This window comes from Oryx dammah, unplaced genomic scaffold, assembly GCF_014754425.2.
Source record: "Oryx dammah isolate SB20612 unplaced genomic scaffold, SCBI_Odam_1.1 HiC_scaffold_11, whole genome shotgun sequence".
NCBI lineage: Eukaryota > Metazoa > Chordata > Mammalia > Artiodactyla > Bovidae > Oryx > Oryx dammah.
Genome location: NW_024070195.1, coordinates 31,596,104 through 31,619,656, shown reverse-complemented (window position 1 = coordinate 31,619,656; position 23,553 = coordinate 31,596,104). Strand labels below are relative to the sequence as shown.

General features: G+C 47.6%; 1 protein-coding gene across 2 annotated transcripts in view; it reads right to left on the bottom strand.

The window, feature by feature from the left end:
• Positions 1–23,553, bottom strand: part of CLIC5 (chloride intracellular channel 5) — a 169,590-nt gene that overhangs the window by 89,729 nt on the left and 56,308 nt on the right. The window contains exon 1 of one of the 2 annotated variants that reach the window (XM_040249538.1): positions 22,350–23,358. The exons of the other annotated variant lie outside the window; for it this stretch is intronic. Within the exon in view, the coding sequence (XP_040105472.1) occupies positions 22,350–22,412 (63 nt within the window). The 5' untranslated portion in view covers positions 22,413–23,358. Of the gene's footprint in view, positions 1–22,349; positions 23,359–23,553 lie in introns of those variants that run through there. 2 annotated transcript variants of the gene reach the window in all.

Below are 23,553 nucleotides of genomic sequence, written 5' to 3'. Positions count from 1 at the left end.
ACAAAAATAATAACTCTTTCTTATATTCAAGAACTATCATGACTTGATTGCAAACAGAGCAGATATTCAGGCCACACCAGTTATTCAAGTATTGACATGTCTGTGCTGGTGGGTCAGGCATCATTGTAGAGTGCCTCGCCACCACCTCACCACCCAAGTCAGAACCCTCCTGATTCCCCAGCCCCCAGCATGAGTGGATTAATGGCAGACATGGCATGGGGTAGCCCACAACTTGCCCGAGCACTGTAACTGACTCCAAACCTTAGAACATCTATTATCTAGACAACCAAGCTTTCTAAGTGGCGATGTTCCTCATCTCCCGGGCATAAGCAAAATGTTTCTCCCTGGGCACCCCCACCCTCACCCCACGCCCTACACTCTCACCCCTTGTCACATTGTTCGCTGTTCCCTCTGCCTGGAATGTCTTCTCCATCCCTCACTGCTCTCTGCAGACCATATAGGAATATGGCTCTGAGACACCGAGGGTTGGCAACCAACCTCTCTAAGCCTCAGTGTCCCCCTCCATAAAGTGGGGCTTCTAAGAGGACCCGCAGTGCAGGTGATGCCTGAGCATAGATCTAGGTGCAAAGAGATAGAGCGTGGCCTGTTGGTATTAATATAACCAGCCCTGCTCTTCCCATGCTGCTATTGCTGCTGCTAAGTCGCTTCAGTCGTGTCTAACTCTGTGCGACCCCATAGACGGCAGCCCACCAGACCCCGCCATCCCTGGGATTCTCCCGGCAAGAACACTGGAGTGGGCTGCCATTGCCTTCTCCTGCTCTTCCCATGACTTCTCCTCAAATACAGGCATCCATGAAGCCTTCCCCCAACCCCCTTTGGCTTGAAGGAGTGGCTCTCTCCTTAGAACCTCTGCGATCCACTCCTTTAGCCTTCCTTCTGGCTCTGGCTCCCTCCATCTCCCAGGGTCCTGCAGGTATGGAAGGGGTCTAGCATTTTCCTTCTGATCAAGGGCAGATACCCTGATTCATTTTGTCATTTCTGAGCCCAGCGTGGCGACCCCCTGGAGACTGAAAGTGCTCAGTGAAGCTTTGTTGACATAAGATGAAACGTAGAGAGAAGTGTCTGTTGAAGGAGTAAAGGCCAGATGATTTCAGTGAGAAATGCCATGGGGCTTTGCAGACAGGAGAGCGGCACAGGGTCATGGACAAAGCCACACACTAATAATAGTCCAGCTCTGTTCAGCATTTACCACGTGCCAGACACTGTTTGAAGCACTTGGCAAACTTGAACTCATGTAATCCTTGCAGCAGCCCCGTGAGGGGGCTGCTGAAATTGTGGCCCATCTGCTGAACACCTCACAGGGAGCAAGCAGGGACCATGTCCTTCACCCCTGTTCCATCCCAGTGCAGGGCAGCCGCTCAGCAACCCAACACAGGCACGTCTGTTTCACCATCACGGCACCTCCCTCACCCCACCTTTGGGGTCCTGTCTTCTTCTGCTTCTCCCCCACCCTCTGTCCACATCTGACTCACACTCACACTAAAGTATGAAAACCATTTAAGTCTCCCAGGGGCAGTGGCACCACTTGGAAAAACGCAAAGATTTTTCTTTGTGTCCCTGAAATCACACCTGTTTTAATCACACATAAAGCTAGTACTGCAAATCCATATTCTATTAACTGAGAAAGAGGCTACAAGAGCCCACGGGATGCAGGAGAGTCTGTGTCAATCAAAAGGAGGTTTCTTTAAAATAACATAATCCTGAGCTGGTTCCTAAGAAGGGGAAGGGGAAAGAAGAAGAAGAGCATTTCAAGCAAAGAACAGGGTGCATCGGGGGCTGAGGCTGTCATGGGAAAGTCTAGCATGAAGGCAACAATACATACAGATTTATTTCAACACCAGAGTTCCTGGGTGGAGCCTAGGGGCTCGTAGTTTTCAGAAGCTCCCTGGAAGGTTCCCACGTGCAGTCATCTGAGGATTCACTGGATTAAACCAGGGATGCCCGGTTTGGAATCTCCCAGGAAGCATGAAAGCAGCACTGAAGCTCAAGCCCCAACCACAGAGATTCTGATTTAATTGGTCCAGAGCGAGGCCAGGCACTGGGATTTGTTGAGGCCTCCCAGAGGTTTTCTAAGGAGGGTTAGGCATACAGTATCCAGGTAGCAGGCAGGGATGAAGATGAACAGAGGGTCAGGATAATGGCAAAGGAGGTTCATGAGATGGAGTGTGAGGGATTCAATACAGACACTTGACAGTCTGCTCAAATACAAGTATTAACTGAAATTGTGTGATTTTTTAACAAGATTTTTAAAATTTTGACTTTTATTTTATGGATTTTGCATATATCACCTACTTCCAAAAAGGTATGATCATAACAAAAATAATTAACAAGAGGGAAGACAGACCTCATTACAAGGTTGATAAAATGTAGTGATGGAAGAGAAAATTGGATTCAGGGTTTTAGAGGATATGAGGCAAGCCTCCTCCCCTGTCTTGGACTATTCAAGTCACCAGCCATCCTTCCACAGGATCTAGGGTGCTTACACTTGTAAGTTCCATCCCTCATTCTGACCCTGACTTGCGGGTCCCTGACTCAGGGCCCTGGTTGGTCCTCCATCTTTGCATTCCCCATGGGAGACACTGCAACCCTCCCACTGAGGAGGGGCTCAGCAGATCCTGGTGAAATGAATTGTTGACCCAGCTCATCCCTAACAGGCAGCTTTTCCAGAGAATGACGGAGAATATGGATTATCTGCATGTGAAGATTGTATGCCGTGTTAACTGCAGTGTCTGCCGGTTAAAATGAGAATGGCAATCAGGCAGGAAGACTCTTAGTTGCAGAAAGTGTCACAAAGAACACAGAATTCAGGCCTGCTCCTGCCACCAAGTCAAATTTCTGGGTGAATCTGCTATAGCATGTGTTACCCCAATAGTCACACGTGTAGGTGTAGTATACATGTGGACGTCCACGTCCATGTGTTGGTAAATCTGCTCTGTCTCCGTGTTTCTCAACTCTGCTTTTCACTGTCACCTCCTCTAAGGAGACTTCTTAGAAATGTTTTCCTCACTAACCTCCTCCCCATGAAAATTTAATACCACAGATATACAATCTGTTTATATGCTGCGTGTATCTGTGCTTTACATAAGAGGGGGAAGATTTTTCACCCCTGAAGAACCAATTTTATAGTCCTTGGGGAGATATTGCCCTCACTAAGAATGCATGGCCTATACTTGCATCCGTGAACACACACACACATGCACACACCACATGATAGCTGGCTCCTGGGGGAGAAACCTGCAAAGCATTTTGAGCACTTAGAGAGGACACTGCTAACCAATCACAGCCAAAGCAGACAGCAGCCCTGATGCAGGGGTTCTCATAGGAAACAGACACAAGCCATCAGAAAACCAGGGAACTCTAGCAAGTTCTGAAGCTCCCTGGGCATGATCTGGTCTCTAGATCTCCAAATCTTCAGAGCTGGAAGAGATTTTACAGACCACACGAGCAGAAAATATCTGTGTGTGTTTGTTGCTTAGTCGTGTCTGACTCTTTGTGGCCCCACAGACTGTAGCCTGCCAGATTCCCCTGTCTATGGAATTCTCCAAATCTGATTGTTTATAAAAAGAAAATACCTAAAATTCTAATTTTTGCATTGCCATTGCAAACCACTATATTCACACATCTACTTTAAAGGGAAACAAAACACATTTGGGACAAAAAAGACCATTTAGCATATTTATTGTTTTATAGGTATGGTCATCACAGAAGGCAAGATTTTACTGAACAATAAATCAGTCTTTAAGTATCTATCTAATGTTTCAATTCTGTGCAAAGACTTGCAGGGGGTGTGGAAGTAAAGGTCAATGACTCTGCCTTCAAATGTCTTATAGCCCAGTTTTGTTGTAACTTAAACCACGTGTTGGCATCACTGACTCTATGGAAGTGCATTTGAGCAAATTCCTGGAGATAGTGAAGGACAGGGAAGCCTGGCATGCTGCAGTCTATGGGGTCACAAAGAATCAGATACAACTGAGCAACTGAACAACAACGAAACCACATATAATATCTGAGGAGTAAGAAGGCTCTCAGGAATAACTGTAACCTGATTCTACTCAGTGAAAAGGCTTTCCTTTGGTAGTACAAAGAGGGATGAGGAGGGAGGAGGAAATCATAGCATGATCTACTTGATCTTCTCCAGTGAGTCAGATGCTTCCACACTCATGACAAGAACTCCATAGGATCCAGATCTACATTTTTGTCAGACTCTATTAAAATCATCCCAAAGAAGTCACTGAACTTATCAAAGAATATTTGGTGTTAAATATCCTAACAGCAGAGTCTAAGCACTTAAACTAGGTATTATAAGTAATGTCATAAAATCATTAGGATATAAAAGAAGACTCTGTTGCACAATCTTTCCTAAGGAAATACTGATAAGGGCTCTTGGTAGCAAACCACAGGGCTCATTGTAGCTAATTTAAGCAGAAAAGGAAACAGGCTAGAAAGTCAATTCCTGACTTCTGCCTTAAAGAAGCAGGGCCCAGAAAAAGCATACTCAAATGGTGCAGAGTCACAGCAAAGTAAGACAAATGTCCCCTACACATGTCAATACTGAAATCAATTGAAAATACTCTCCAAAATATAAACATATGAATAGTGAGCAAAAGTAGCCTTTGTTATTACTTTGTTGGCATTCGAAAGAACCAATTTTCTGCCAAACCATGGTATCTGAAATTGTTGAAAAAGAAGTCCTTGAATTTGGGAAATAAGGCACACACACACAGAGATACACAGAGATACAAACATAGACATGCACAGACACACACACGGACACACAGATGCACAGAGACACATAAAGATACATGCAGAGACATATACAGGCACACAGACACACAAACACACATAATGAAAAGGGCCAATGTGAAAGTTATCAAAATCAGTCAACAGTAGCCAGAGACCATAAGTGGATTCCATGAATTTACACAATCTGAACTGAGGCCAGGATCCAGCCAGCCCCGGAATGCGGTTCCATCTATTTCATAGTTGAAAAATTCCCCAGAGAGGCCAAGTGTCTTGGTCAAGGGCCCAGGGGAGTCAAGGGCAGAAACCATTCCAAGTGTTTACTGTTAGGAATGCTAGCCTTATAAAATAACATTCTCCTTCCTCAGGAGATTCACTTCCTGGAGCAGCGATACGAGGCCTCGTCGATCGGTGTGCCTGTTTGAACTGCTTACCTGTCTCACGTGGTGTGCAGAATTGGTTGGGAAATGCGGTCATGATTGTATTTTTACCTGGTGATGCGCCTGGGCAGACCCTGTAGCACCTGCTCATTGCCAGGCGGCTGTGTCCCAGCTCACAGATGTCACAGCACTGCCCGGAGAAGACGCGTGTGTCAGCAGCACGGGGCTTGGTGGAAAGCAGGCCAAGCGGTAAACGTCAAGGGGATCATTTGACAGAACAACGCGCCAAGAGCAGGACATGAGACACAGTGCACGCTGGCAGGAAGGGAGAAAGGGCTCTCTTTCCACATGACTCTCCTGCACAAGGACTCAAGTCCACAATCACAGAAAACTCTTCCTGAGTCTAGTACCAAAGTCTAGAGCCTCAGTTTCCAGGAATATTTCATCACAGGCAGAATAGATATATTACTAACGTGGATTTACCCAGAAACATCCTCCAAGAAATTCACAACGTGTCATCTTACAGCTCCACCCTGGATGGCCAGATCTCAAGGCTTAGTGGCAAGGAGAGTGACAGGTGAGCATGGGCTCCTCCAACCTCACCTTGTGACAGCAAAGGCCCAGACCTCTGCTCTGGACAATACACCTTGGGCAGTTCATTTCCTTGTCAGCCTGGCTCCTAGGTCAGGGGTCAGCCTACCACTTGTTTTTATAAATAAAGTTTTATTAAAACACAGGCATGCCCATTAACTACATATTGTCCATGGCCGCTTTCTTGCTACAGTGACAGAATTGCATAGTTGTGATGGAGACTGCATGGACTTTAAGGCCAAAAATATTTACTATGTGACCCTTTATGGAAAAGGCTTGCTGACCTCAATCTAGGTTAAGGGAGCTCTAAGACCCCTCACCAAGTAGACAGTAAACTGCTTGAGAGGGTCCCTTTGAAATCTTCCATCAGGCCTCCCACTGTGCTCAGTATACAGAGAATCTAAGAATCAATCTATCCAAGAATCTATCCAAGAATCTTTCAAGAATCTCTGAGCTGAAAGGGACCTTGACTATCATGTCATCCAATCCTCTTAGAGATGAAAAAACCCTAATGACCAGGCCAAAAGCCTAGAGGGACAGGAAGCAGAAGCAAACAGAACCCTTCCTGAATTCCACTGTATTGCTGAAACTCAGTATACATCCAGTAAATATGGAATAAGTACAAAGATACATACAGAACTATATAGCAGTATCAGTAGTTGAGCATATGGTGTATGTCAAACACCATATGGATATACACATTTCAGTCTTGGACCTCAAACCTTGGGAGAAAAGTGGATATATAAAAATGTGTAGGTACATTATATATTATGTATAAATATTATGATAATGTATGTACATGTGTATACGTGTGTGTGTATAAAGTGAAAGGAATGTGAAGTCACTCAGTCATGTCCAACTCTGCAACGCTATGGACTATAACCTACCAGGCTCCTCTGTCCCTGGGACTGTCCAGGCAAGAGTACTGGAGTGGGTTGCCATTCCCTTCTCCAGGGGAGCTTCCTGATCCAGGGATCAAACCCAGGTCTCCCTCATTGCAGGCAGACGCTTTACCATCTGAGCCACCAGAGAACCCTGTGTGTGTGTGTGTGTGTGTGTGAAGCAATAATAAAATGATGGCGCACACGCTCCTTTTAGGAAGCAGCCAGCTCTGAGGAAAGGCTCTATCTAATCTGTGACTCAAGGTAACCATGCCAGTTGGAAACTGTCCTCCTTGTTTGAACCCAACTGAAGGGAATCAGCACCAGCTCGGGGCACAGCCATGTCATGTGTGATAGCTGTCTTCCATCCCTGGCTTCTTTCCCTAGCTCTTTGCAGACCATCCTCCCCCCACGTCACAAGCCCTTCTTCCACGAGGTGCATCTGATAACTGCTCCTTTGTTGTCCTCAGCTGATGTCCGATCACATATCGGGAGGTACTCCTTCACCCCAAACTGTTAACCAGCCAGGCGTTCCCTCTGAGGACCTTTTATCTCCACACTGGAATGAAAGGTGCCTCACCCTTGATAATGTAGTTCTTGGCACACAAGTCAAAAAATGTTTTCTGAAGAGCATCAGGCCTCGATAAGCTCCAATTGACTTTTACAGTGACCTAAAGTGGGAGCAGGGCCAGAGGGATAGGCCTTGGGCTCTCTCCAGTGTGCCCTTGTTCTCCTGGTCAAGAGAAGCTCCTGGGGTCCTGATGGGGTGGAAAACATGGGCCTTTCATCACCAGCTCCTCAGAATCTGCCCTGGCAACAGGTCTGCTGGGAGGAGATGTAGATAGCTTCTCCTTCTCCACCTCATTATCCAGCCCTGCACTTAAACCCAAGCCCTTATCTGCTTGTGCCCCAAAACTCAGCTCAGTGCCTTTGAGCCCCCTTGATTCCAGCTCCCAGTAGCCTTGAACTTGCCCTTGGTCCCAGTTCTCCTGCATGTCCAGTGGCTGCCCTGCCCGCCCTTCTATCCCAGACTTCAAGTTCGGTCTGTGCCTGATGGTATGTGCCTTGTGTATCTTACTCTCTTCCAGACTCGGGGCCAGGCACCTGGTCAACCTCACTCAACAGCTGCCACATGGAAAAGTGCATTGTGAGCGTGTTTGACTTTAATTTTGTTACTTTTCATTACTAACATACAAGACGTGGTTTTGTAGTCAGTCAGACCTGGGTTTGAATTTCAGCTCTACCACTTTCCATGGGACCCCAAGTTAAGCCTTAACATTTCCAAGCCCTAGGTTTTCCACTGGTAAATCAGTCACCATGTACCTACCCCATGGCTTTGCTGCATTAGGGATACTGAAATAAATGGAGTGGTGAGCACAATGTCTGGAGCACAAGAGATGCTCAAACAATTGAGTTTATTATCAAAGATTCCCACCATCTTGCTGCTTTTGACCATGTCATGTGTCTCAGAATGACTCAGAAAGGGCTGAGCATCCGTGAGGCTGGGCCCCCATGGAGTAAACTGCAGCCAGTAACTCATTTCTTCCTCCTCACTTCAGACTGCTATGTGGCAATATAACAGCCTACCCTCTCTGGGCCTCAGTGTCCTCTTATCAAAAGCACCATCAGGCTCCTTAGAAGCTGCTGGACTCTCATGAGGACTCAGTGGAACCCACCTAATTCCAGGAGAAACACTGTTTTCTTTGGATGGAGTATTGTTCATGTTTGGAGTGCCCTGGCAAATTGTCTGCAATTATTTTCATTATAGGACTCTACTGTAGCTCTATAAATGAGTCTAGTTTAGCTGCTAAGTCGTGTCTGACTCTTTGCGACCCCATGAACTGTAGCCTGCTAGGCATCTCTGTCCCTGGGATTCTCCAGGCAAGAATACTGGACTGGGTTGCCATTTCCTTCTCCAATAAGTGAGTCTAGTTCTTAGTAATGGAATAAGGGCAGAATAACTGGGATAAACATAGGTTTATCTCAAGAAAAGGGGGTCCCTCCTTGCAGAGATGAGTTTCAAAGCTTACCCTAGAATCCTGAGGCACTTTGGCCAATGGCCGTCTGTTGGCAAGGTGGGCAGAGTCTGCCTTGGGTAGCCACCCACACATATCACACAGCAGGTACTACCTCTCCTCCCAGCCTGATGGGTAACAAGCTTAGCGCACATGCTGCTCTCTCTCTGCCCCTCCTTCTGGTCCTCTTCCTCCTGCCTCCTGATCTGATAAAGCAATGAGAATCAATGTGGCAGCAAGGGCTACAGTGTCCAGATATAGCCCATGCAGGGTAACACATTTTAAATAGGACCTCTGGGGACAGACCTTAAAGCAAAGAGGTCAATGGAAGGGTAGGAACTGATTGACATCAAAAGGTAGGAGTTGATTGACAGCAGAAACAGGAAGAAGATTTGAGAACCAGTGGGTCTCTAGACAGCTCTAACTTCCCTGTGTGATCACTGCCTGGCTTCTAATGTTGAGATCTGACTTGGCTTTGGAGTATTCATTGTGACCTATGGAGAGTTAAGGGAAGGCAAAGTCATGGGCATCCTACTCCAGCTGCCATTAACACATGTACACCCGTGGCGGATTCATGTTGATGTATGGCAAAACCAATACAGTATTGTAAAGTAAAATACAAAAAAAAAATTTTTTTAAAGCCTCTCTTGACTCAGCACAAGCACATTCTCTTCACACAGCTGAGAGGGTCTGGGTGCGATGAGGCAGCAAGGAGCACAGGTCCCATTGCTTCAGGATGGGTCCTAGCTCTGAGGCCTTGGACAGGGGATCAGTCTCTCTGAGCTTCACTTTCCTCATCTCTAACTTGAAAGTAATACTAGCAATAATAGCGCCCCCTTCCCCATGGAATTCAAGGAGCTAAATAAGCAAGGGCTTCAGAGCAGCATGGCCTTCCCTGGCGGCTCAGACAGTAAAGGACCTACCCGTAATGTGGGAGGCCCAGGTTCAATGCTCAGGTCGAGAAGATCCCTAGGAGAAGGAAACGGTAGCCCACTCGAATATTCTTGCCTGGAGAATTCCATGGACATAGGAGCCCGATGGGCTACAGTCCATGGGGTCGCAAAGAGTTGGACATAACTGAGTGACCGACACTGTCACTACACAATCAGAACAGTGCACAGCCGTGGCTATTATTATTCGATTTCCAAACTTATTCTCTGACTTTTGAAAATGCAGACACAACCATGGGACCAAAGAGAACTGGGGAATGAGGGTTGATTTTTCTCCTTCATAAATCGAGTCAGCTCCCCTCTGTTTTCCCCACTTCCCTCACCCCCACCGACATCTGGCCCCCCATGAATTCCTGACATTTTCCACTTCAAGTGCATTATATTCTGGGCATGAGGATGAACAGCTGTACCAAAAAAACAAAACAAAACAAAACAAAGCCACAAATCCATGACTGCTTTTAATTCCATAGGCCATGGAGCAGGTTTAAAGTCAAGGGTCAATATTTAAGATGACTGGAATATAATGTACATCGAGGTGACCTAGGCACAGCTGGTAGACTCACTTGCCCCTCAGATTTCTCTCCAGTGCCTATCCCAATCCTTCACGTTCCCACTGTTAGACTCCCTTCTCTGGATCCAGGGTGTCCATAGGGACCCTTGTTAGGTCATGGGCAGTGCTCACATAATGGACTATGCATTGGAATCCTGGGGCACTAGCCAACTACAGATGTCCAGGACCTCCACCTCTGAAGACCCTGATTCATAAAAGTGTGCTGGAATTTGAAAAGTGTCCCAAGTGAACTGTGTAATCATGCAACGCTGGGACACCCTGTTCTGGTCGAGATCACTCCAGCCTGGGGTCAGGACCTCAGCTCCTGCAGAAGAATGTGGAGTACAGGCCTCAGAAAGTCACCTTGTCTCTCATGGGGATGAAATCTCTTTCTTTCTCCAAGGGACTGCTTGAGGATAAAATCATACACTGTTCTTGTTCAGGCTATCAGTCATGCCTGACTCTTTGCGACCCCATGGACTGCAACACACCAGGCTTCTCTGTCCTTCACTATCTCCCAGAGTTTACTCAAACTCATGTTCATTGAGTCAGTGACACCATCCAACTATCTCATCCTTTGTCACCCCCTTCTCCTGCCCTCAGTCTTTCCCAGCATCAGGGTCTTTTCCAATGAGTCGGCTCTTAAGCATCAGATGGCCAAAATATTAGAGCTTCAGTTTCAGCATTAGCCCTTCCAATGAATATTCAGGTTTGATTTCCTTTAGGATCGACTGGTTTGATCTCCTTACTGTTCAAGGGACTCTCAAGAGTCTTCTCCAGCACCACAGTTCGAAAGCATCAGTTCTTCAGCACTCAGCCTTCATTATGGTCCAACTCTCACATCTATACATGACTACTGGAAAAACCATAGCTTTGACTATATGGACCTTTGTCAGCAAAGTGATGTCACTGCTTCTTAACACGATCTCTAGGTTTGTCATAGCTTTTCTTCCAAGGAGCACGTGTCTTTTAATTTCAAGGCTGCAGTCACCATCCGCAGTGATTTTGGAGCCTAGGAAAAGAAAATCTGCCACTGTTTCCACTTTTTCCCTATCTATCTGCTATGAAGTGATGGGACTGGCTGCCATGATCTTAGGGTTTTGAATGTTGAGCTTTAAGCCAGCTTTGCCACTCTCCTCTTTCACTCTCATCAAGAGGCTCTTTAGTTCCTCTTCATTTTCTGCCATTACAGTGGCATCATCTGCATATCTGAGATATCAGATGAGAGACTCAAAAATGCTTCTGAAACTGTACGGACACAAAAGGAACCATTTTAGGAGAGTCTAGGAAATCAAGCCAGGAGAGGGAGCAAAGCCTTGGTTGGAATATCGTCAATGTCAGGCGGAAGGAGGTGAACTTGATATAGCCGGAAGAGGAGTAGATATGGCAGAGAGAGAGCATTCCAGGAAGAGTAAGCTCAGTGTATCAAACATGGTGGGCTTACCATGTGGCTCAGTGATAAAGAATCCACCTGCCAATGCAGAGGACACAGGTTCAATCCCTGGGTCAGGAAGATCCCCTGGAGAAGGAAATGGCAACCTACGACAGTATTCTTGCCTGGGAAATCCCATGGACAGAGGAGCCTGGCAGGCTTCAGTCCATGGGGATGCAAAAGAGTCAGGCATGACTTAGAGACTAAAAAACACCAAGAATCAACCGTGGTGGGCAGGAGGAGAGAGAGGCTGCTGACAGGATGCCATCTTAGGGGCCGATGAGATGATGTAGCTGTAGGAAACGAGGAAATAAATCATTTCTACGGTAGAGATGGGCTTGTTGTTTGTCAAACCTACCTCACCTTTTCCTGAAAACACAGTGGATAACACTCATGCTCCAGCCTATGGAAAGTGGGTGGAAGTGATTCGGCCACTTCTAGGCAGGGACCATGCAAACTCTGCATGGGATCCTCCATTCTTCCCTGTGATGCTCCATCCTTTCCTCTGTTGATCCAGTGCAGAGTTCAGCAGAGGAGCTGGCAGCCTTAGTGGAGGGCAGGACCACAAAAAAGAAGGGGCCAGAGGAGGGGAGGTCATTCACCAAACTCTGCACTGAGCTATTTTGTGAACAAGGTGATGAGTGCATACTGACCAATAAAACAATGTGTTAAACAAGGAAAGCTCTAATTTACGAAAGGAGTTCATGTTCTGATTTTATTTGATCCTTATAGAAATCCCATCAGACAGATCGTATCTCTGCTATACTCCTACAGTACTCCTGGGAGAAGAGGTCACATGACCCTCCCCATGTGGCATCTCTCTCTCCTCAAAGTCCTGTGGTCCAGCCCTGCCCAGAACCCTTTATCTCCACAGGAAAAATCTGAGGCATTTGTGATAAAGGACCACAGACAGATGGCTCCTTTGGTTTCCAAGGCAAAAAACAAAGACACAGTGGATGCTAGATTTTATGATATGACTATAAAATGACAAGAACTCAAAAGTGAAAATGAATAAAAGGCAGGTGAGGTTGTCCCTCCCCCCAACCACCCACCTGCTGTGTTTCCTGGCCCTCTGCTCCCTGTCAGCTTTAGGAAGCAGAGGTGGGCAGGAAAGGGAGGGGAACTTTGGCTGAGTCAAGAAGTCTTTATCAGTTGCCATGCCAACCTCCCAAACTGAGTTTTTAAGCAATAGTAACTGGGACATGGTTTCCACTTCCTCTGTGTTCTAGCTAATGGGTTCCCAGTTGGAGTCCATTCACTACACACACTTCCGCCTACATTTTCTGGGTTATCTCTAGTCTTATACTTGATTCTTACCCGCTTACTGCAGAAAAATGATAAATAGAAGTGGAAAACATCACCTTGAGCTCCATGGAGGTTGGCATGGGGTACAGGGTAACCAGTACCAAACTGTTACACACCCAAGCACAGGGAGATGAACTCCCATATCAGAATACCTCTCTGGGGGCAGCCATGCCACCTACAGAAAATTAAGTACTTCCTCTTTTAAAATACAGTTGTCCCATAAGCAGGAGGTTAACACATGCAATCTTTTGCATTTTAAACAAAAACTCAAATCACTCAGTTTGCCCCATGATCCAACTCGAACTGTCCACCCTCCCCGCATCTCTTCACAGGCTTTGCCACAGCCCAGCAGAACACTGAATGCTTCTAGACACTTCCTAACCCCTTCTTGACTCTACAGCCATCATTGATGTGGTTTCCTCCGTCTGAGATGTCATGTTTATTTCCTCTCTGCTTTGTCATCACCTTTGCTAAATCCTCCTGTGCCTCGTTTTTCCCTCTCACACGGGCATTTGCTAAAGCACAGCCTTTACCCACTTCCCCAAGCTTCCACCTTCAGGGAACCCATTCTTTCAACAGTAGGAAGGAAGCACAAGTTCAAGTCTGACCTTTATCTCATTCTTAGCTCTCGTTTTCCAGCACTCCACTGGCCATGCACCCTCCACTCTGGCCTGCTGTCATCTCAAACAGAACAGTTCTAAAACCTGAAGACTGCTCTCAGCTCCATTCCTCATGGCTCTATTTCTACCCTAGATCCTTCGGGTTTCTGAGTTCAAAGGAACGTGAAGCTCAATTCATTCATCTGCACTCAATCTACTTACAACAACTTAGGCAATAACGGTCAAGCCCATCACTAGCATCCATCATTCCAGAGATGGAAACCAGCCTCTCCAGAGAACTGACCATGAATCTAAAGCTTGAGCCTCCCTCCTGGATTTGCACAGGCTTCTTCCAGGGCCTGTACTCACTCTGTAGCCACATCACACTTCCCCAGCATGCTCCTCCTTTTAGCCCTGGCTTGGGTTCATGATGGCCTCCCCGCAAGCAACACTGGAGAAGCCTCCTCCCGGCCTCTCAAGGCTCTCCTTATTCATAACCACTTTGAACACAGTCATACAAGCAAAGGCAAAAAGAGCAGCAGCTCATGTGTCTTCTCACGTCTTTTCCTTAAGCCCATAAAGCACATATAACCCAAAATGTTAGTGAATTTATCTGATAAGAGGGCATCAGACCAGATGACTCCACAGAGGTTTTTCCCAATCAAAAATTCTGTGATTTTATGATCACTGAGCCCATCTTACAGAAGAGGAAGTTTGGCCTTAAAGAAAGTCACACAACCAGCACACAGTGCAGTCGGACCTAGAATCCAGACATTCTAACTCTCAACTCATCAGTCTTCCCACCACATTGTGCAAAGCAGTATAGGAACCACTCTAACAAAGCAGGGACCAAATCAAGCTCCTATTCTGGGTAGAACCCTCTGGTTACTCCGCATTACTCACAAGAGGTCAAAAATCACTGAGCTGTCATTCAAAGCCCTTTCTCACCATTGTGTTTCTTCCTCTTATTTCCAACTGTGTCCTTCCGTATGCCACTGTTTTTGGCCAACCTTGAATACCCCACTCCCAGGCACTCAGTGACTCCTCATCACTCTTCACAGCACAACTCAGGGACTTCCCTGGTGGTTCAGGGGCTAAGAATCCACCTTGCAATGCAGGGGATGGGGGTTTGACCCCTGGTCGGGGAACTAAGATCCCACATGCTGCAGAACAACTGAGCCTTCGAGCCACAACTAGAGAGTCCGTGTGCATACCATAACTAAGACCCCACGCAGCCAAATTAATAAATAAACATATATATGTATGTACATTTTTTAGAAAGTTCAACTCAGGTCCTACCTCCCCGAGACTAGACCTGGAGACCTCATTTGAGCCACATGCATCCCTCATTTCATTGCCTACCACGTATGTGGTATGATGTTGGCATTTTTACTCCTCAGCTTCTAGTTCATGGGCTGCTAAGACACCATCATCTCTGATCTCCCCTCCCAGCTTTCAGCTGTCACAGAGCCTGGCACAGAGTAGGTGGCTCCACAAACATGTTTCTTAATTGGTTAATTGATTGATGGATTGTTTTCAATCTCTTAACTCCCCACATTCTTTATCTTACTAATATTTCCTTCACACCCAGCTTTTTAAATGACTTGTCACTCCTATATCATAAAAAAAAAAAATTACAGAGGAAGAGAAGCAAGTTTAAAAGAGAGGTCAAAAGCATTCCTTTCCTCCCTTTTCTGGTTTATTTAGGGTCAATCCTGGATGACTCATGTGAATAAGCATATTTGCCTCAACCGCCTCCATCCCAAGAAATGCATACTTCCAGTGGGGAGTCAACTTTCTCTTGCCCTTTGGATCCTCCCCCAGGTAGGTTCAACCTTATTTACCCACAAGCTGGGCCAGCTGTTCTCAATCTTTGATGAATCTGAGGGTCGCCAGGGGAAGATGTCTGGGATTCACCCCAACCTCTTGAATCTGAATCCCTAGGGACAGGGCTGGGCAAACCTGTATGAAGAAGCTTTGCAGTGACTTTTTATGCTCCAAAGGTTGGGTGCCAGTGGCCTAGCCATTGTTCACTCAAAGAACCTCTCCGTGCTAACGGAGCCAGAGAGGACCTCTTTCCAGAGGTTAATAACTCCATTGCTTTTTACCAGAAACAGTTCATTTTAGTTCTGACAGCAGATTATCTATCTTATTTACCCTTAAGTATTTCACATCTCAGATCTAAGACATTCCTTGAATAAATATATGAATTTCCAAAGTAGGTTGTCACTCAGGGAGCTGGCAGACACTTCCCCGGTAGTTGGAGCTGACCCCTCAGAATGCCAGCAGGGTCAGATCTAAGATGCCCTGGGTGGAGACTCACCTTCAGGAAACCCATGATTAACCACTTTGCATCTTCATAAAAAAGACAACTGGGGATGGCTCCTGGGTAAGTTTTTAAAGGTACCAGATATTGAAAGTCTATTACGTTTTCCCAATAGTCTAGATAGGTAATATGTATACGTGTGTATGTGTTTTCTAGGACAGTAGCCATGGCTAGGCAGAGCTTGAAGGTTGCAAGCAAATGAGAACACTGCATAGAGGTTTCAGGGGTCCTCTTGGAACTAAAGGACCTGAAACTCCAGAAGCTGCTTTCCTACTGAAGGGTCAAAATTGTAGCACCTGCAGATGAGCCCGGGAGGCTCCACCTGGAACCCAGTGACAAGAAGGGGATGAAACCCCGGAAGTAACACCCCCATGGAGCCGAAAAGGGAGGGGCCAGGGTAGCACTCCCACTGATTTGATGCATCCTAGTCCAGCCCCTCAAGCTGTGTGGGAGCAGGTACCAGAGGAATCAATACCCCTTGAGCTGGAAGAATCTTACCATTGGTCAGCGATCTACACTCTCCTGGGGTTACATTCCTCCAGACAGTGGTTGGTGGGGGCCTCTGGCTCTTGGAGCAGCAGCTCTGTCAGAGGTGATCAGATCCAGAGACCACTGTGCTCTGGCTCCCATCCCTCTGTGTCTCTGCAACTGTGACTTCTGGGACACATTAAGGAAGGAATGTGCTAGGGGCTTGGCTTCTCACTTTTGGGGCTATCCCAAGCCTGCAGAGGAGGCCTTACCCAGATTACACATCTCGTTCAATGCTCACAGCAACCCCAGGAAACAGGTATTGCCATTATCAGCATTGCACAGGCAAGACAGCTGTGGCCCAGAGATGTCAGGCAGCCTGTCCTAGCTCACACAGCAGGTGACCCTCAGGGGCACCGGAAACTGCATTCTTCTACTGCCTCTTCTGTCACCACTACCATGGGCTCAGCATCTGAATTTCAAAAGAAACCAAGAATTAAAAGCTTTTGACTTATCTGAACCCATGGGCTCTTTGCCCTGGGTGGAGAAAGCTACCAAACAGTCCGGAGAGACAGCTCAGGTAAGCAGGGAGGCAGGGGCTGACACCACTGGCCATGGGCTTTAACATCTTCAGACCCCCAACCCTCACTGTCACCACCTGCCAGGGTACCTGAGACTTGTAGGAGCCGACCTTTGACCTTGGTACTCCCAGGGATGTGTTACCAGGTAAGGATGCACCACTGACACAGGAGGGCAGATGGATTTGCGTGTTGCATCACTGACCAAAGAGCAGAACCAGGAGAAAACAGTGGCATAATGTGATAAAAGGAACTTCAAAACCTGATAAACCCATGACTGGCCAGGTGACCAGGCAGCCAATGGGGAGCTGGGGTCTGAGAGGCAACACAACAAAATTTGATCCCGTCTGTTCTGGAAGTCAGATGACCACGCCACGGGTCGCCATGACTTGACTTGTGCTCTGCACCACTGTCAGAGCCTTCTGGATCACTCCATAAACGAAATGACTAGTCATTTCCATCAGACAATCAGCAGGCCTCCGTTCTGTTTCCCCCGGGGGCTGAATTGATCATTATTTACTAGACTGACCCCACACACAGACTGTTCTGGAGTCCTGCAGATAAGGGCTTTATGGTCCGTCAGCATCTGTTCACTGCAGCACTGTTGGCTGTGAGCTTTCTATCAACAGCACTCCTGATGAGAATGACTAGGATGACCTGAGGCTGTTAGACGTTCTAGACATTCATCCACACTAGCAAAGCCACCGAGCTCAGTAGTGGCAAAGCTGCCTGCCGAGAGACCTGCCTCTGATCAGGACTCAGTGGCTCTGCACAAGAGCTCCACAACAGAGTTGCCTAGGGGTGGGGGTAAAAACACCACTTTTGGGTTCTGCCTACAGAAATTGTGATGTAACTGACCAGGGAGCAGTCTGACATCAGAAGCTTTAAAAATCTCCCCCAAATTGTTTGATTCTGTAGCCAAATTTGAGAACCACTGGTTTCTGTTGAAACTCAAGAGACATTTGTTTCAAGTTGGATGGCTCTGGCAACTTTCTACGTCTGGGGTCTAGGGTGGGGACTGAAGGTGGAGGTGTCCATAGGGAAGGAGGAATGCCTTGATCTAACTACACAGTAGCACATCCTGTGTTTGTCTTCCCAAATCACTTTCTGTTTTGCTTTTATTTCCTTGTTCTTTTTTCTTTCAATAAACCACGCTCACTGCCTCTATCAACTCTAACCTGCTGTCCTCCCTTTGTGATCAAAGTCCCAGCTGCGTATGATCTCATTTATTCTCAAAATAGCCCTGCGAGTGAGGAAGCAGCCAGGCCATTGTTCCCTAAGGCAAATCAGCGACCTGCAGATCAAGAAACGTTCTATCTGCCATGGGACTCATATCCTTATCGAAGTCAATGTGTTCTCAGCAATTTTCAACTTACACAATGTTTTCCTCTATTTGTTCCCGTGGCATCCTCGCAGCCAGTTTGTGGTGACAGTATTTTCATAACCAGGGTGACCACACGTTCTCATCAACCCCAGGTGACACCTGCTGTCCCAGCCTAACTATTGGAAGTACCTCTTTTCTCTCTCAGGAGTTTGGACAATAAAAGATAAGGGCACTTTGTTTATAATCACCCTCTTGTTTTAAGAGGGGGGGGATGCTGAGATTCATAGAAGTTACGGAACTTGTTCAGAGTCACTTGGCCCACAAGAGGCAGAGACAAGATTTGAACCCATTTCTCTGTCCCCTCTGCCCCATTCACATTTGTTGGGAAATGAGAGTGAGAGCTGACAGACTCAAACCTTTCTTCTTATAGATGAAGAAATTAAAAACGTTGGGTCAATGATCTCTTACACATCCCCATGAGACGGCTTCCCTGGTGGTTGGTCCAGTGACTGGGAATCCACCTTGCAGTACAGGGGACACCAGTTCAATCCCTGGTCCAGGAGGATCCCATGTGCTCACATGCCTCAGAGCAGCTAGATCCATGCGCCGCAACTACTGAGCCTGTGCTCTAGAGCCTGGGAACCACAACTTCTGAGCCCACGTGCTACTACTGGAGCCTGTGCTCTGCAACAAGAGAAGCCACTGCAATGAGAAACCCTCGCACGGCAATGAAGAGTGGCCCCCACACCCAAAGCTAGAGAAAGCCCTCGTGCAGCAACAAAGACACACCAAAGACCCCCCCCGCAAAAAAACTTTTTAATTAAATAAATAAATCTTTTTTTAAAAATCCCCATTAGAATGTTCCCTGGAAGGGAAAGACTTGGAGTACAGAGCAGGGATGGGTGGGAGCCTTGATAGCGTTCCATGACCATATTAGAATGGACTGGAAATGGAAATGGCAACCCACTCCAGTATTCTTGCCTGGAAAATCCCATGGATGGAGATCTACAAAATTCCTGGTGGGCTACAGTCACAAAGAGCTGGACATGACTGAGTGACTAACACATCAGAACAGATTCATAAGTTGCCAGTAAGTGTCATCTTAGAAACACTTGAAAGGCTGAGTTGGCAAAAGAAGGTACAAGGCCTGACATATGGGTATTTGAGAAAGAGTAAAAAAAAAAATTAGAGTCTAAACTGCTAGTTGATGGCTGGATCTGAATGTTATTTACTGCTATCTACTTCTGAACATTTCACGGATGCTCTTTGAGCACCTGAGTTTTTCAACCATAAAATGGGATGAACCATCATCCTTAGTTCCCGAGGTTGTTATAGGGAGAGCAAACTGCAGTTGGCAAAGTGCTCTCTCAGCATCATATCTCAAGAGGGCCTTGGGAACCACATGTCATTTGTTTTTATCACTTTATACCTGTGAATCAAGGCTCATGGATCAATGAAGCTGGGGAGCCAATGAGATAAGGTATTTGAATGTGCTTCCTAAGTCCTAAAATGCCACCGTTTAGTGTGATTAATAAGCAGCAGTGGTAACAGACAATGATCACCAATTGATGTGGCATAGAATCTATTGTATGTCCTTGAAACTCTCACAATAATGAAGGTTTTGAGTGACACACAGAAGGCTTTCCCAGTGGCTCAGTCAGTAAAGAGTCTGCCCACAATGCGGGTGACCTGGGTTTGATCCCTGGGTTGGGAAGATCCTCTGGAAAAGGAAATGGCAACCCACTCCAGAATTCTTGCCTGGAGAATTCCATGGACAGAGGAGACTGGCAGGCTACAGTCCACGGGGTCACAAAGAGTCGGACACAACTTTCGCTTTCACATTTCCCAGGGGACAGGCCAGGTTTGGAGGGGGGTGGGTCTCTTCGAGGGAGTGTTGAAGATGACCACATCACAACACTTACCGGGTGAGGAGAGCCTGCCTGGAAGGCTTCCTAGAAACCAACCTCACTGGGCCTGCAGAAATCACCTCGGATACCTGAGACCTTCCACAAGGCCTTTCTTCTGATGGGAATCCTATAGCTACAAGACACGATAAACCATGGAAATACCTGATTCTATAAATCAGGACATGGCTGGCTGCCTGGGCAGTGTCTTTATTTCACAATTATTTTTAGCCTTTACTTGCCCTTGTAACTGATCACTACTAACCAGAAGCTCAAAAAGGGGGTGGGGGGATCAAAAGAGCTTTCCTATCTGATTTTTTGTTCTCCATCAACTTGATTTCTGCGCTGACCAAGAAGGCCTGCCTGGCTCTCATGGATTGCTTTCTTTTAGGAAGAAAAAAAAATGACAACACAGGTACTTTAGAATTCTTGTGGGCACTGGGGGCTGCTAAGTGAGCTTTTTATACAAATGGAGAAAACCTCCAAGTTGCCAACCTGAAACTCAGAAGGTGCGGGTAGAATGGGCTTCTCACTTAGGAGCAGGGCAAAGGGCTCTTTTGGTTCTGAAAGAGTCAATTTGTGTTTCAAATAGCTTTCAGGAACTTGACACTGTGAAACTACTTGCTCCCAGGGAATCTGAGAAAGTCCTAGAATCGCTTTCTTCAAGAAGAACAGCAAGACTCCTTGCTCTGTGAAAGCTCTCCGTATTTGCTCCCTAGACCGCAGGCCTGGATGCCGGGGCTCAGGGCAGCCCTGGCCAGCTCTGAGTCCAACACTGCCCAGTCTGGGAGGACATGACCTCTTTCATTATCTGGGTCTGCCAGAGAGCCTGAAAATCCTTCCCTGAGGGGTCCCAGAAACCAAATGAGGGTGACGGTGATGGAAGCCACATTTGGGGGAAGAGAAATAGATCCAGGAAAGTTGTCTCACTAAAAACCAAATGTAATGTCTATGCATAATTTTGCAAAATAACCCCCCAAATGTAAAGCCCAGCCAAAATATTTAACAAAACTTTGTGGTAGGCTGGGCCAACTGAGAGTATTTTTCAAGTGTAAGATAACTCACAGCTCGTTTGTTATTTTTTAATAAAATAAATAAAAATTACCGAAGACCAAAAGGTTACTATCAGTGTCATATAGATCTTACACTTCCTGCGAAAATCTATTTGTGTATTTAGTTTGTAGATAAGGATCGTTTGACCAAACAAATTTAAAAGGCATGTATATTTCCATACCTTTCCCCATGTATAAAGGGAAATATACATGTCTTTTAAATTCAGCCAGAACAGGCACCAAGTTCTCTTCCCTTCTCAGTTACCTGTATATTTCTAGGGAAACTGCATTCTAAGATGTTTGGGGTTTTTTGGGTTTTTTTTCCCCCCTTTTGTGAAAGTTCTCAGCGCTCAGGCAGCCTGCCGGCGGCTGCCCCTCCCCCAAGTCCTGGCGACTCTGCACCGCCCTGGGGACAACTCTTCTGTGCTCAGGTTTCTCGGCTTCTGGAGGACCTATCAAATGTTTCTTTCTTATTACACTGCAGGACCGGGAAACGGTGCATCAGCCTTCATCCTTCCTTCTCCAGGTTGCAAAGGAAGTGTAGCAGCTTTTGACGTTAGACTGTTTCGGCGCAGGGAGGGGACTTAATGAATTCCCCCCGCCCCGTGCCCCCTCCTCCCAGTCTGCCTCAGGTCACCCTTTGCATTTCCTGATACAACCCCGCGGAAACACGCTTATGGCACTAATAATAATGTGGGCGAGTGGAGTGTTTGCTTTCCGCCTTGCAGATCACAGAACAAGAACACATCTTTGTTCCCTTTTGCTTTTCTTTTAATAGAGTAAAAGAGAGAAAGGAGGTTTTAAGAAATGTTATTTCTACTTTGCCAAAGATCATATTATTAGTAATGCTTTCTTTTCCCCCTCTTCCTTCCCCTCGCCTTTTTAGAAGAAATCTTCATGGGTCCAGCCAGGTTCCTGCCCTCACCCTGCACCCGAAGATGCCCTTCAGGACAAACCAAAATCGCGCCTAGGCAGGGTGACCGCCGGTCCTGCGGCAGGTTTGACAAACTCTCGCAGAAGACAGCCACCTGCCAGAATGCACCTGACTCCATCCCGCCCGGGAGCCCCGAAGCGAGGCTCGGGTTTGCAGAAAGGCCACCTCAGGGACCGCCAGGGCGAGGCTGCGCTCCCTGGGGAAGGTCGAGCGTCCCAGAGCGCTCGGCGCCGGGGCACGTGAGCCGCGATCCCGGCTGGAGGCGCAGCAGGTGCGGTGGCGCTGGGACGCCGACCTACCTTCACGAAGAGCTCGATCTCGGGGTCCCGGTCGTCCCCGTTAGCCGTCGCCGCGTCCGTCATGCCGTCGGCGCCCGGGGCCAGCGTCCCGGGCCGGGGAGGCGCCACCTCTGCGGCGCCCGGGCCAGCGCTCCTGCCGCTGCTGCTGCTGCTGCCCCGGGAAGGCGGGCGGGGGGGCGCCCTACGGAGGGCGTTTATTTTTCTAGTTTCTTTAATCTATTTCCCCAGCCGGTGACTGCGGTGCCTGAGGGATCGATGTTCCGGGCGATCGCACGAAAAGAGAGAAGCCAGGAGAGTGCAGAGGACGAGGCGGACAAGGTGGGCTCGGGGATGGGCGGCAGGTCCCGGGAGCAACAAGTGCCGCGCGCCGGGAGGTGTCACAGGATCCGCGCCGGGCGGCGATCCTGCGGCCGCCGCCCGCGCCCAAAATAGCCGGCGCCGCGGGGCGGGGTCAACCCGGCGGGCGGGAGGGGCTCCGGGCGAGCGCGGCCCCCGCCCCGCATCCCGGGCCCCGCGAGCGCGCCGCGGACCAGCGCCGCTACACCACCGCTGGGATAGGAGGATGTTCTGGGAAAGATAAAGGGGGAGGAACTGTGAGAGGAGGCGGGGGAGGATGAGACAGAAAAAGAGATGGCTTTAAGCCTTACGTTTCATTTAACGAAGCATCAGCTCCTCCAAGTTAACTCTCTTACCAGCCCTTTCCACTAGGAAACCCCCTTCCTGCCTTAGGGATGCTCAGAGTGGGGAGGAGCTATGGGGAGCCGGAAAGAGAACGGAAGGACCCTGAAAACTGTGCATTTGCCATCCTCGTGCGGGATAGGTTAGAATAGGGCTGGGAGAGGAGGAGGCAGGGAAGGGCAGGGCCCTGTGTAAGGTAGAGAGGCGAGCCAGCCAGGTCAGGATCCGTGTCCTTTAACCTCTGGGCTGTTTTGCTTTCCCCTTCTTTTGTTTTGTTTTATTCTTTGGCTTTCTCCCCCCCACACCCTTTTTTTTTTTTTTTTTGGTTTTCTATTTTTATTTTATTTCTGTTCTCCTTTTTTAATGGCATCTAACACCCATATAGGCTTCCCTTGTGGCTCAGCTGGTAAAGAATCCTCCTGCAATGCAGGAGACCTGGGTTCGATCCTCGGTTTGGGAAGATCCCTGAAGAAGGGAAAGGCTACCCACTCCAGTATTCTGGCCTGGAGAATTCCATGGGCTATAC